The 15,451-nt window shown below is 40.4% G+C and overlaps 1 protein-coding gene across 1 annotated transcript; it reads left to right on the top strand.

The window, feature by feature from the left end:
• The first annotated feature begins 975 nt into the window (after window positions 1-975).
• LOC132821450 (extracellular calcium-sensing receptor-like) lies at window positions 976-10,147 on the top strand. The gene is made up of 6 exons (XM_060834036.1): window positions 976-1,118; window positions 1,690-1,981; window positions 6,779-7,612; window positions 7,733-7,960; window positions 9,010-9,133; window positions 9,240-10,147. The coding sequence occupies exons 2-6, from the start codon at window positions 1,724-1,726 to the stop codon at window positions 10,145-10,147; spliced, it is 2,352 nt and encodes a 783-aa protein (XP_060690019.1). The 5' UTR covers window positions 976-1,118; window positions 1,690-1,723.
• The last annotated feature ends 5,304 nt before the right edge of the window (window positions 10,148-15,451 follow it).

The raw sequence follows: 15,451 nt of genomic DNA, 5'->3' as shown, positions 1-15,451 counted from the left end.
GGGGGACGAGAAAATATCTAGGTGAACACTTTATCAGCTGAACTAATGCTCTTAAATTGGTCATAATTCTTCAGCAATTGTCAAATCACAGTTTATATTGATCATTCGGCACTGGCATTCAAAGATAACACTGTGTTGCATCCAGGAGGCATGTTAAGGCTGAAGGCTGTATCCTGTCAGTGAGCCATACCCCTCTGCATGGTAGCAGCATTTAAAAACCTTGCTTAACCTGTCGAGCAGGTGTTTAAGATCCTTTGCCCTATTAAATAACATGAAACAAGGCGGGCCTTTTTCAAACCCAGAAGCTGTGGCCTTTAGCACATGTGTGAGTTTGCATGATGAACGATCAATAATTTGACCGAATTTAACATTGCCCTGCAGAACATGAAGGCAGCTGATTCTCGTTGCAAACATATGGGAATGCTCGGTCTCTAGTTTTGCAGTCCTAAATCCCACTAGAATATCCACTTCACATTTTATTCTGGAAGACCACTTCAGAATTGTCAGGATATATTGACCTGCACATATTTGGAGTGTGGGAGAAAACCCAGATAGTCTTAGGTGAATGTTCAAACGGCACGCAAACAGTTGTTCAATGCTGGAATCAAACCCGAATCCCCTGCCCTTGTGAGGTAGCATTGCTAAACACTGTGCCATCATGCCGCCTCAGTTTGATTGAAGGTACACAGGTGACTACGTTTTCAATTATTTTCTTCATGAGTCTCATGTTGAGGAAAGTGGTAATGTGTTTTCTTCAGGGACTGGCTAATAATATGTTGATGTTGAACCGAGATTGAAATCGATTGCACATACTTTAGGCGTTTTCCTCGGAAATACCGAGTACTTACATATAAAAGAAATCACCCAACTGTAGACGGAGGACAATTTCTTGCCCTGTCAATGATGCATTATTGGTTCCTTTTCGTGGTGAATTCTGCTGTTGCTTTGGCATGGTCCGGCAATGAGCAGTCTTGTAAACGTTGGGGTAGGTTTGATTTACTGGGCTTGTCGAAGGATGGAGATATCACACTGGGTGGAATTTTTGACGTGCATTCTTATCAAGTCGAGCAGCGACAACTCTCTTTTCGCAATCACCCGAAGCCAGCAAAATGCCTCAGGTTAGTGGGTGCCATTGGACACTGCGTTTTGCTTAGTTAAATAGGAAACATCTAAACTCATGCTGTCTCACATTCTGGAGTAATCTGCAAATTTATGACTTTTTAAAAATCGTTAACTTTATTTTTGTAACCAGCTTTATAACCAATTGCAATTTAGTCAATGCTGTGAGATTGGTCATTCCGTATCAAGTTACGCACCGCAAGCTCCTACAATCAGTCTTGTGATCAAAACTCAGAAACTTTTAGCATTTTGGAATGTGGGATGCTTATTGGTTACAGCATTTTGAGAGCTCTCCTGCTCTTCTTCTGTTGGATCTAAGAAGGAAGGTCTGGGATCCCCTTCCCTTGCATTTCAAACTGGGCACATTGTCAGCTCTTTGAGTAATGTCAGTTAACATTTTCGGCTTAAAGTCTGCGTTGAAACGTTATCCATCAACTTCAAATGTAGAGACAATGGTGTGATCACTGAATTATAACTAAAAAAGCAAGTACACAGTGGTCTCCTTGGATTTAAATGTCATCGTTGTTTTCTGTGTGTTTTTAAAATCTTGTTTAATTGCCTCCTCCGCAGATTTCGTTTCAAATCTTTTCGTTGGGCCCTGGCGATGGTTTTTGCAATCGAGGAAATAAATAACGATACAACTCTACTTCCCGGTGTCACATTGGGATACCGCATATATGATTCTTGCAAGTTGACACAGTTATCACTAAAAGCAGCAATGGCGTTTCTGAACAAACCCGAGGCAACTGAGCCCTCTGTTAATTGTAAAAACTCCTCTCCTGTTTCTGCGATTGTTGCTGATTCTGGATCCACGAGGTCTTTAGCAATAGCACCTTCCATGGGTACCTTCAGAATCCCTATGGTAAGATCTGGCGTTTAAAATTCGGTTATACAGTGTGAATACATTTTGCATCAGCAGTATGATGTTGTACGCAACATTTCAACCGTCATCAATGCAAAACATGGAACGTCTGTTGTCATTCCAAAAGAGTCCAACGTCTTCAGTTACATCCCCGTTTAGAATGTTCATTTAGGATGGTGAGACATAACAGTATAATTGCTGTTGTTTGCTCTTTGGGTCGGTATAGCCAGACTTTTATAACGATGCTAATACCTTAATACCTCTTCCTTTAAAACATTGCTTCGGAAGTCTCATTTCAGAAATCTGTAGATGAATAGAAATTAGATTACTTACAGTGTGGAAACAGGCCCTTCGGCCCAACAAGTCCACACCGACCCACCGAAGCGCAACCCACCCATACCCCTACATATACCCCCTACCTAACACTACGGGCAATTTAGCATGGCCAATTCACCTGACCCGCACATCTTTGGACTGTGGGAGGAAACCGGAGGAAACCCACGCAAACACAGGGAGAACGTGCAAACTCCACGCAGTCAGTCGCCTGAGGCGGGAATTGAACCCAGGTCCCTGGCGCTGTGAGGCAGCAGTGCTAACCACTGTGCCACCAATAAACTAGGAGAAAGTAAAAGTTCGAAAGTGGTTGCAAAAACTGACAATTTAGTTGATGCTTATTATTTTCTGATTTTCCGGCTGTACTGGCAAAATCAATATTTGCTACCAGTCCCAGTTACCTTGAACTTAATGGCTTCCAGTTCATCTGCAAGCCACTTATAAATTGAAACTACTGGAAAATCTTAGCAGGTATGGTAGCTTCTGTGGAAAGAAATCAAAGTTAACATTCCGGGTCCAGTGACCTTCAGAATCCCATGTAGCGTAGATATCAGTGAACGAGATGAGAAGTTTTGTTTTACTACATACCTTGATGATCACTATTACTGGTGCTGTCTTTACATTCCAGATGTATTCCTTCAATTTAAAATACTGGTTGCCATGGTGACATGCCAACCATCAGCACATTCACACTTTGGTCATACAAAGAGATCCGCAGGTCAGGCAGCATCCAAGGAGAAGGAGAATCGACGTTTCGGGCATAAGCCCTTCTTCAGGAATCTTGCCCGAAACGTCGATTCTCCTGCTCCTTGGATGCTGCCTGACCTGCTGCGCTTTTCCAGCAACACATTTTCAGCTCTATTCTCCAGCATCTGCGGTCCTCACTTTCTCCCATACGAAGAGATCCTAAATAATGAAACAAACTACTTTACCAGAGTTTTACTTAATGTTTAATCAACCTGTCCAGTGATGCTATGGCACCCTGCGGGCAAGGTGAGATGCCAGTTGGTCCACAGGTCAGGACGCTACCACTGCGCCACAGCAACCCTCCAGCGGGTTTATTTGTTGCCCCTCCTTGTCAATATTTTGATGTGTTGTTATCATGAACCATATTGACTTAGTTAACGAATGACTATGAATCCTGTGGTCAAGGAAGGAGCGCGATTTAAAACCAAAACAGAAAACTTTGAAACTGCTGGGCACGTCAAGCACATCTGTGAGGAGCGAAGCGGTAGCTTCAAAAACAAGCTAGTGTCATGTTGAGTTCAGCACTGTGACATTAGACTACACAAGACACCTTTCCATCCAGCCAGTCCAGAAAACATTCTCCAAGAGGCAAAAAATTGAAAAACAAAAGCTAATTACATTTCATTAAATACTATTGTGCTATCAACTCTATTGCAAAGGTCAAGGAGCAGATGATAACCCAGAACGCTGTTCCTTGAAATTAACTATTTTTAAAATTGAAAAAGAATCAAGAGTGCATATGAATGTCATGTCTACAAAGCCTACCCAGCAGCAAACCACACGGCAAATAGAATGTCATTTGATACACTGTGAATATCATGTTAGCAGTTTAAATAATTCTAAACTAAATGTTTTGGTAACAGCTTACTGGAATGTGTAATTCATGCCTGAGATACAGTGAGGTTAATTTTGCTGCCAGAAGCTGAATGAAGTTCTCCAATGTTTTACCTTGCAAACTTAATTAAAAAGCAAATCATGTTGAAAATGTTGCTAAAAATACAAGAGGCTGGTTGAAGAGTAGTTTGAAGTTTGAGCAATAGCGTACAGCAGATCATGTAATTTGCGTACAGCAAATCAGATGTAATGGTGTTACAGTTAAATAAAGGTAATTATAAGGGCATGAGAGAGGAACTAACAAAAATAGACTGGAAGCTGAGCCTGGCGGGGAAGACAGTAGAGCAAAAATGGCAGGAGTTTGTGGGTATAATTGAGGGCACTATAGAGGTTCATCCCCAAGAAAAGAAAGATTATCCTGGGAGGGATTAGACAGCCATGGCTGACAAAGGAAGTCAGGAAATGTATTAAAGAAAAAGAGAGATCCTATAAAGTGGCCAAGAACAGTGTGAAATCAGAAAATTGGGAAGGCTACAAAAACTAACAGAGGATAACAAAGAGAGAAATAAGGAAGGAGAGGATCAAGTATGAAGGTAGGCTAGCCAGTAATATTAGAAATGACAGTAAAAGTTTCTTTCAATACATAAGAAACAAACGACAGGCAAAAGTAGACATTGGGCCACTTCAAACTGATGCTGGAAGCCTAGTGATGGGAGATAAGGAAATGGCTGGAGAACTTAATAAGTACTTTGTGTCAGTCTTCACAGTGGAAGACATGAGTAATATCCCAACATTTAAAGGGAGTCAGGGGGCTGAGTTGAGTATGGTTGCCATTTCAAAAGAGAAAGTGCTAGAAAATCTAAAAGGTCTTAAAATTGATAGATTTCCTGGCCCTGATGGGATACATCCTAGAGTTCTGAGCGAGGCGGCTGAGGAAATAGCGGAGGCATTGGTTGAGATCTTTCAAAAGTCACTGGAGTCAGGGAAAGTCCCGGATGATTGGAAGATTGCTGTTGTAACCCCATTGTTCAAGAAAGGATCAAGACAAAGGATGGAAAATTATCGGCCAATTAGCCTAACCACGGTTGTTGGTAAAATTCTAGAATCCATCATTAAGGATGAGGTTTCTAAATTCTTGGAAGAACAGAGTCTGATTAGAGCAAGTCAACATGGATTTAGTAAGGGGAGGTCGTGCCTGACAAATCTGTTGGAATTCTTTGAAGAGATGACAAGTAGGTTAGACCAGGGAAACCCAGTGGATGTGGTCTATCTAGACTTCCAAAAGGCCTTTACGGTGCCACACAGGAGGCTGCTGAGCAAGGTGAGGGCTCATGGTGCTCAAGGTGAGCTACTGGTATGGATTGAGGATTGGTTGTCTGACAGAAGGCAGAGAGTTGGGATAAAAGGTTCTTTTTCAGAATGGCAGCCGGTGATAAGCGGTGTCCCACAGGGTTCAGTGTTGGGGCCACAACTGTTCACATTATATATTAATGATCTGGATGAAGGAACTGGGGGCATTCTAGTGAAGTTTGCCGATGATACGAAGTTGGGTGGACAGGTAGGTAACACTGAGGAAGTGGGGAGGCTGCAGAAGGATCTAGACAGTTTGGAAGAGTGGTCCAGGAAATGGCTGATGGAATTCAATGTGAGCAAATGTGAGGTCTTGCACTTTGGAAAAAAGAATAAAAGCATAGACTACTTTCTAAATGGTGAGAAAATTCATAAAGCCAAAGTACAAAGGGATCTAGGAGTGCTAGTCGAGGATTCTCTAAAGGTAAACATGCAGGTTGAGTCCATGATTAAGAAAGTGAATGCAATGTTATCATTTATCTCAAGAGGGTTGGAATATAAAAGCACCATTGTGCTACTGAGACTTTATAAAGCTCTGGTTAGGCCCCATTTGGAGTACTGTGTCCAGTTTTGGTCCCCACACCTCAGGAAGGACATACTGGCACTGGAGCATCTCCAGTGGAGATTCACACGGATGATCCCTGGAATGGTTGGTCTAACATACGAGGAATGGCTGAGGATCCTGGGATTGTATTCATTGGAGTTTAGAAGATTAAGGGGAGATTTGATAGAAACTTACAAGATAATACATGGCTTGGAAAGGGTAGACGCTAGGAAATTGTTTCCATTAAGCGAGGAGACTAGGACCCGTGGACACACCCTTAGAATTAGAGGGGTCAATTCAGAACAGAAATGCGGAGACATTTCTTCAGCCAAAGAGTGGTGGGCCTGTGGAGTTCATTGCCGCAGAGTGCAGTGGCTAAAAGTCTGCAAGGCAGAGATTGATAAATTCTTGACGTCACAAGGAATTAAGGGCTATGGGAGAATGCTGGAGTTGAAATGCCCATCAGCCATGATTGAATGGCGGAGTGGACTTGATGGGCCGAATGGCCTTCCTTCCACTCATGTTTTATGGTCTTATGTAGGATTTGTCACTTGCTACCCTTCGTTTTTCTTTTCGCTCCATTGACTTCAATGGGAAAGGACAAAAGACAAGCTCGACGGTGAGTCCTTTTCATTATTACACAAAATTTGAATTCATCCCAGATAGCCTGTGCATATTTTTATATATATATATAATAAAAATAGAGAAAGTAAGAGAATTTTTGATGACGTTCTTCATGCTAAATTGTGAGGATTGAACATTGTGCGTGATTACAGCTATAATGAGCAATACTTGAAAGGAACCTTGGAAGTCAATACTTCAATGGAGCATTTTGAAATTATCAAATAAGTAGTTTATTCTGCGTTTAAGAGGGACCACGCTGGTAAGCACAAATCTTTGCTCTTCTCGATTCACACTTTTGCCTTGATATCGTAAACAACCAAAAAATTATAATTGAAATGCAAATCTTTTTACTTTATTTCTGACAGGTTAGCTACTTTTCTACCTGCGCGTGCCTGAGCAACAGAAAAGAATATCCATCATTTTTTCGAACAATACCGAGTGATTACTATCAGGCTAAAACATTAGCCCAGCTGGTGAAGCATTTCGGCTGGACCTGGATTGGGACAGTTAAGAGCGACGATGACTATGGAAACGTTGGAATGCAAGCATTTGAAGAGGCAGTCCAGCAGTTCGGTGTTTGCATAGCCTTTTCTGAGTCGTTTCATATAACATACGCGCAAGAGAAGTTATTGAAAACAATTGAAACCATAAAAACCTCTTCTACAAAAGTTGTTGTTGCTTTTGTGGGAGAATCAAACATGCGTACTCTGCTAAAAGAAATGATTAGACAAAATGTTAGTGGCATACAATGGATTGGAACTGAATCATGGGTTTCCGCGTTGCTTCTTCCTCTAGACGAAAGTAAAAAGATTGCTACTGGTACAATTGGGGTTGCAATTCGCAAAGTTGGTATACCAGGGTTGAGGGAGTTCCTAATGAAAGTTCATCCATCCTCCTATCCAGGGAACCTCTTAGTGAAAAAGTTTTGGGAAAGTTGTTTCAGCTGCATTCTAAGTGATGGAAACAAAACACGTTCTGCAAAAAGTGAATTGGAGCTTAAGGAATGCACGGGAAGAGAAAATTTACAGAATGTCCAAAATGAATTTACTGATGTGTTGCAATACAGAGCCAGTTACAATGTGTACAAAGCAACTTATGCGATAGCTCATGCACTTCACAATATGGTTTCGTGTAAAGCTGGGGAAGGACCTTTCTCCAATGGGAGTTGTGCAAATATTTCAAATTTTCAACCATGGCAGGTGAGGAACATTTTATCGTGGTTTGATGACCATATTTGCAAAGCTATCCAATGTATTTGAATTCACGGTTGAATATTTGCAATTCATGTCAATGAGTTCCCATTTTGTTTTTGTTTAAAGTTACTATATTATATGAGAACAGTGAATTTTATAACCAAGATCGGAGAAAAGGTTTATTTTGACGAAAATGGAGACCCTGTCGCATCATATGACATTGTAAACTGGCAACCAAATGCCCTCGGTGGCATTGACATTGTAAATGTTGGGCTGTATGATGGATCAGCTCGTTTTGGAGAAGAATTTTCGATAACAGAAGGGGCGATTGTTTGGAGTGGCGGTCAGAAGTCGGTAAGATTTGTGGCGAACCGTCCTTGTCTTAAAACACTGTCTAATTTTTTAAATTTCAATTTCTTTGAAATGGGAAAAACAAATTGGCAGTTGTTTTCTCAAATAGGCGCCCTACCTGCAACTGTCCATTTCCTGATCTTGAATAAATCGAAAGTACCTATCTGTTCACCAATTCGAAAGTTGGTCAGCTTGATCAATCAAGAATGTCAGATCAGAGATATACTTTATTTCATCCATTTCAACAGCAGAATGCAATTAAATATAATTGATGTAATTAAAATTGGCAAAAATAAGTAAGAGACTGCAGTTTAAGAACAAGTATGTCTAACTATACCTTAAGTAACACAATGAATGACTGAATGAATAAATGCATGAACAAATACGTAAAATCTAAACCTGCTGAGAAGTGGTTGAATAGGTTTGACAATAACAATTCAGGGAGCAGTGGATCCATTAGTTTGATGTCAAGGGATATTGTGGTTCATAGTCATCTTGGTCACAAGCACATGTGTGCTTCATAAGCGGCAAAGAATGACTATCTCCAACAAGAGGGGATCTAATCTTTTCCCATTGACATTCAAAAGCATCAGTATCATTGAATCATACCCCATCAACATCAGAGGGGATACCATTTTACGAGAAACTGAACTGGAATAATCAGAAATAAGAGCAGTCAGGTGCTAGGAAACCTGAAATAGGTAACTCACCGCTGGACGCTCCAAAACAGAACCACAATCAGGACTTTATTTAGCTTGTTTCCCCTCTTTTCTTTTTCAATAATAAATGAAGAAACTCTGAGGACACATCATGAATACTATTGCAAGAATCTGAATTTGCCAAATAAAAGTCCCGATTCTGCATTTCAACATTACTCCAAGCACTTGACAGTGGCTTTAAATTGGGACATGATGAGGTCACAAACCGTAGTGTTAGTTCAATTATAGCAGTTGTAACAAAGCTAACAGCAATAAGTTTACAGTTTTTGCGCTGTACATCAGACTTACCACGTGGAATACCTAATATTTCTCCACATTTATATTTCAAATGAGGTCCCGAAAGCTGTTTGTTCTGAAAGCTGCCATCAAGGAACAAGGAAAGCCGGAAGAAAAGGACAACCCATTTGCTGTTTTGATTGTATACATTGTGCGCAAGGAGAAATTAGCAACACCACTGGTAAGAAAACAGCATTGGAAAAGCCATTGCAGTTTAAACTGGCTGCCTCCACTGGACGGAGGTTAAGACTCCTCTTAAAATGACTTTGTCTTTTGTAACTTTTTAGATTCCATTCATTGCATAAAATGTCCATTGGAATTCAAATCGAATGAAAGACGGGATCAGTGTGTTCCAAAGGAAATTGTGTTCCTTTCCTTTTTTGAGACAATGGGAATCATTTTGGTGACACTAGCGCTGTTTGGAGCCTGCACCACTGTTGCTGTATTCGCAATATTCTACATCTACAGACACACTCCGATTGTTAAAGCCAATAACTCTGAGTTAAGCTTCTTTCTTCTTTTTGCCCTGACACTTTGTTTTCTGTGTTCAATTACATTCATTGGGACACCTTCAGTTTGGTCTTGTATGCTTTGCCACGTAGCATTTGGTATTAGTTTTGTTCTTTGCATTTCTTGTGTATTGAGTAAAACAATTGTCGTGGTGATGGCATTCAAAGCAACATTTCCCAGCAATAATATAATGAAGTGGTTTGGACCAAGACAACAACGGCTGATGGTTTACATCCTCACACTGGTACAATGTGTAATATGTACTGCCTGGTTAATTGTATTTCCACCTTATCCATTGAAAAATACTAGTCACTCTAATGAGATAATCGTGTTTGAATGTAATGTAGGATCTTCATTAGCCTTTTGTTGTGTACTCGGTTATATTGGATTTCTGTCCTGCGTGTGTTTTGTGGTAGCTTTTCTGGCTCGAAAACTTCCAGATAACTTCAATGAAGCGAAACACATAACATTTAGTATGCTTATCTTTTGTGCAGTTTGGATAACTTTCATTCCAGCTTACATTAGTTCACCAGGGAAATATGCTGTGGCGGTTGAAGTATTTGCTATTTTGGCCTCCAGCTTTGGTCTACTTATTTGCATTTTTGCTCCAAAATTTTACATTATTTTGTTTAAGAAAGAAAACAATACAAAGAAGAACCTGATGGGGCCAGTGACTTCCAAGTAAAAGCTTTGAAAATGTTCATTAATGAGGTGCGGATATTTTAGTAGGTAATTATTTCGTAAATGTATTGAATGGAAATTCCATTATGAAAGTCATAAAGCTGTTTTTTTAAAATATGAGGTTACCTACAGTAACCTAACCTATGCAGCCCCATTCCCCTGCCTTACATTTACCCCTGACTAATGCAGTTAACACGCTGGGCAATTTTAACATGGCCAATTCACCTGACCTGCACATCTTTGGACTGTGGGAGGAAACCAGAGCACCCGGAGGAAACCCACGCAGTCGCGGGGAGAATATGCAAACTCCCCACAGAACTCGGGTCCCTGGCGCTGTGAGGCACTGTGCCTCCCCATGAATGTTTTACCAACACCCATTTTACACAAACCGAACAAAGCCACAATAACCATCAGGAAGTGCAATTTTGAAGTTATACTGATAATTTTGACTATTTGATAAATCTTCCCCGAGTTTCATTTAATCAGAATTGAAAATACTTATTTATATATTGATCAATCACTTTTAGTTTTCTTGCCGTGTCATGAATTTCTTCATTGTGTGCAGTTTCAATTTGAAACTCGTTTTATCTAAGAATTTTTTTTAAAACGTCAGTTCTGAAACTTGGCCGATTCAAGTGCCCAACTTGGATTGCTCACATCGCTTTCGAAAAACACATTCTTAAAAGTTCCTTAACTGCGCTAAATTGAGATTGAGCGAGTTCGGCGGCCGAAGGGTGGGGCGATGGTGATAGTGGGAGGAGCGGAGGTTTTGGAATCTTTGAGTTTGCTATTTTGACGGCAATGTGGGAAAATGAATATTCAGCCTGTTTCAGGGTTAATTTTATATTCATATTCCAAAGGAGGTCATGAATAATTTGCCTTTCCCGTTCTTAATGATTACATAGCTGTAATATGCTCTCACTCACTCACCAGCAGACTTTTTATGCTTGTTGAGTTAATATGAACCACATGTTTTACCAAAACCTATTTGCACATTTTCTCACTGAAATGCTGCAATTTACTGATGTATTGTAAGGTCGGCATATTCAACACTTATCTGGATCAGTGGTGCTGGAAGAGCACAGCAGTTCAGGCAGCATCCAACGAGCAGCGATTTCGCTGCTCGTTGGATGCTGCCTGAACTGCTGCGCTCTTCCAGCACCACTGATCCAGAATCTGGTTTCCAGCATCTGCAGTCATTGTTTTTACCACATTCAACACCTAATTTGCCAAGTCATTCCTGAAACGGTTGTTCTTGAAATATACGTTTATGGCCTGAACAAAGTTTTCTACCTTGATTGAAACAAATACATTCCACAAATTTTCAACGCATATAGCCATTATTTATGCACATTATCTACAGTATGTCCATGGATAGGAATCCTTTTCTTTCGAAATGAAGATGTCAGAAGTGTTGCTGTTCATAGTGGGCAAAATTAAAGGAATCGTTACTCAACACGGCATGGTTGCGTATTTGATTCGGAATTTTATTAACGACGAATGGAGATGCTTAATTTGGAAGTCGTATTTATCTAATTTACTCATTTCCTTTCAACCTTGATTCTTAATGTGAGAGAAGTCAGCAATCCTAGACGAAGAGGCATCTGTGGATGTGTTTTCTAATCATGATCGTGCGGGACGTGAGTGGTCCAGGAAGAGCACTGAACGGGCCTTGGAAGATTGCCAATCCTGAGATGGAGGGATGTTAGTTCGGGAACGGGGAATGCTTCTGAGTGTTACGGTCGATCAGCATAGAAATAAACTTTGCTTCTTCCATGTAGCAGTCATTGCTTCTGTTTAGCTGTTAGTTTTCTAGGCAGCAAAGCCAAGCCTGCCAGTCATGGCTGGAGTTGGTAGACAGGTAAATTGTCATGACTAAACTTTATTATAATATTTCAATTTCAATCCACCTTCGACGTTTCCAAGACCAAATTATGTTTTATGAATTGATTGGACGTCTTTAAGAATGGGCTGAAAATGTGTTGCTGGTTAAAGCACAGCAGGTTAGGCAGCATCCAAGGAACAGGAAATTCGACGTTTCGGGCCAGAGCCCTTCATCAGGAATCAGAATCAAGGTTGAATGTTTTCCTGTTCCTTGGATGCTGCCTAACCTGCTGTGCTTTAACCAGCAACACATTTTCAGCTCTGATCTCCAGCATGTGCAGACCTCACTTTTTACTCGTCTTTAAGAATGGAACAAGCAGGCTATAAAAAGGGGAAATAATTAATGTAGTGCATGTGGTTTCCAAAATGCATTAAATAGGTTGACATATAAAAGGTTACTGCACAACATATGCGTTCGTTGTGTTTGGTGTAATATATTAGCATGAATATATGATTGGCTAATTTACAGGTGTCAGATAGGTCATCTCTAGGTCCAAAATGGTAACGAATAGGATGCAGCAGTAATGCTCCTACCTCTATTTATAAACATATATTTATAGCTTGTTTGAAGGGATAGAGTGTGGTGCAGACAAATTTGTGATTATGGAAGAGAAGAGCATTTTTGGTGTGCAAAATGTTTCGATTAAGATGTCTACAAAGGGATATAGTTAGGTTAAGCGAATGGACAAAATGTCAGTATCTGTAGTGGAGTAGAACAGTCTCAATCCCTTTAGTAGGATATGTAGAAAAACAAAGCATCCTTTCAAAACTAATACGATTTTCACTTTCCCTGCCCGTATCAGTGGTGAACTCTCCTTCTTTATGGTCATTTAAGCGGGCATTGGATAGGCATTTGGAAGTTATTGGGCTAGTGTAGGTTAGGTAGGATTCGGTCGGCGCAACATCGAGGGCCGAAGGGCCTGTACTGCGCTGTATCCTTCTATGTTCTATGATATGAGAAAGAATTTCTTCTCTCAGAGGACAGTTATCTTTGGAATTCTCTTTCCCTGACAGCAGTAAAAATTGAGTCATCAAATATATTCTAGGGCAGGTTAAATTGGTTTTCAATCCACTGAGGAGAAAGGAACAAAGTGCTGTGGAGACTACTGTCAAATCATCCATTATCATACTAAATGTTGGAGTTGGATCAAGGTGGCTGAGTTGAAGGGAAGACAACAATGCTGCCATTAGAGCTGAAGGGAAGATAGTGAGCAATGCATGGCATGTAATTTCCTGAAATGGAAGCAATGCTGAAAAGTGTACCTTTCACATCCACCTCAGTGCCTAACTTGCAGATCATAGGAAAACTATTCTGCTGCAATTGTTTTCAAATTGATCATTCATAGCAGTAACGTTGAGTTTCATGTGGAATTTGACAACAAGATACAAGTTATGAATTATAATGGTTGGCTCCACATTTTCATGGCTCTTCTTGCCATTTTTGGATCCAGAAAATTTTAAAATATTTTGTCTGGACTTGACACCAGCCCTCTTTGTTACATCCTTCTAAAGGTGACCAATAATTTGAATTCTATAAACAAGTTAAGAATGCCAGCCCTTGAAGGAGGCAGCATTTGATGGAGGGCAGCCTTAAGAAATCCAAGTAAACCTGTTGGACTATAACCTATGATGACTGTCGAATTTGTCCACTCCAGTCCAACACTGGCATCTCCACATCAAGGCTTGAAGATTCACTCTAGTTTGTGAAGAATTTCTCTAGTCATATCCATTTTTGTATGGTGCAAATCAACATTCCTTTTGAAATATAATGTTTATGGCATGCTCAGATCCCGAGTTGCATTGTGGAGAACTTTATTCCTGCTCAATAAAAATGGAAGCGCTTCTAATGTGAGAAGTCAATAATAGCTGGAAGACCGGGCTGTTCATAGAATCCTTGGAGAACGTAAGCAGACATTTTGGCTCATTGAGTCCATGCTGGCCCTCCATACAGCATCCAACCCAGACCCACAGTCCTTATTGTGATGAAGCTGCTCCTTTACCAGGGTTACACAGTGCTTGTTTGTTTTTCAGACAGGCCATGAACAACACAGACTCCAAAGATTTTGTCAGTTGAAAGGTTTTGGGGACAATTTGATAATAGCTAACAGATACTGCCTCAGTCAAAAGTCTTTCAAGTTTAAAAAGAACACTTGGACAATGAAAAGTGAGTCGAGAGTGTGGTGCTGGAAAAACACAGCAGGTCAGGCAGCATCCAAAGTGCAGGAGAATCGATGTTTTGGGAATAAGCCCTTCATCAGAAATGATGCTTGTCGTCTGGGGGCGGAGAGATAAATGAAAGAAGGGTGGGGTTTGGGGTAAGGGGACAGAGAAGTTAAAAAGCTCCAATGTTTTCGTTGCAATAAAGTTGGCCATATGAAATCAGTGTTGGTAGGTTAGGAGAAGCACTGGGAAGCCAAATGTAGGAAAACAGGATAAGCCAGTGAATTTTGTTGGAGTGTCAACAGAAATACAGTGGAAGCTAGAAAGCTACACCAGAATGTACAAGCTGGTCAAAGGTTGGTTAAGAAGGAAGTGCCAGATATTCTTAAATCATATACTTGCAAAGGTTAACTTTATTTGCATAGGCCAGGAGCAGCAGATATAAATAAGTTACAATATTAAGATTCATAGAATTCTCTCAGTCTGCGATGCTGAAAGAGGAGGAGATTGTACTTCTGAAGGACTATTGCCAGAAAAGATACTAGTAATGGGAATTCACGGTGAGACAAAAAGTGCTTAATTATGTCAAGTGAGGTTAGAGTGTCCTGAGAAGAGTGGAGAATTTGTGGTAGGAGTACTGGACAAACTTCAGCTCCAGGAACACAATTTGTCCTTGATAATGGTATTGCTGATTCATCAGTAGGAGTGCTACTGACTATGATTGAAAAGCCAGTGGAAACTCAGGCAGTTGCAGGATACTTATCCTGGAATTTTTCCTGGCTGTGTGATAACAATGTCACAAAGTCACCAGTTGAAACAAGAGAGATCAAAAAATGCAGATAAGAAAGTTGAGGTGGAACTAGCACTGACCTGTTTGGTCAGATGGTTGAGACAGAACAGGAACAGCTAGATGACAATGCAGGCATATTTAGCTTAGATAAATTAACTGAGTTACAACAGAAAGATGAAAATCTAAAGCAGTTGTATCAAAAGGCATACACAGAAAAGGAATCCGAGTGTATCCCTGAATGTTATTATCCTAAAAATGATACCTTAATGAGGAAATGGAGACCATCACATATTCAGGCAGATGAGAAATGGGCAGACATTCATCAAATTGTATTGCCAGTGCAATATAGGAATGAGTGTTGTGAGTGGCACATGAGCTACCACCTAGGAGTCCTGTAGGAGTGAGGTAAAGACAAGCTAAAGTACAAAAACATTTTTACTGGCCTGGAGTACACAAGGATGTAGTTGAATTTTG

Source organism: Hemiscyllium ocellatum, chromosome 13, assembly GCF_020745735.1.
Source record: "Hemiscyllium ocellatum isolate sHemOce1 chromosome 13, sHemOce1.pat.X.cur, whole genome shotgun sequence".
Taxonomy (NCBI): Eukaryota; Metazoa; Chordata; class Chondrichthyes; order Orectolobiformes; family Hemiscylliidae; genus Hemiscyllium; species Hemiscyllium ocellatum.
This window is presented reverse-complemented; position numbering and strand designations above follow the sequence as displayed.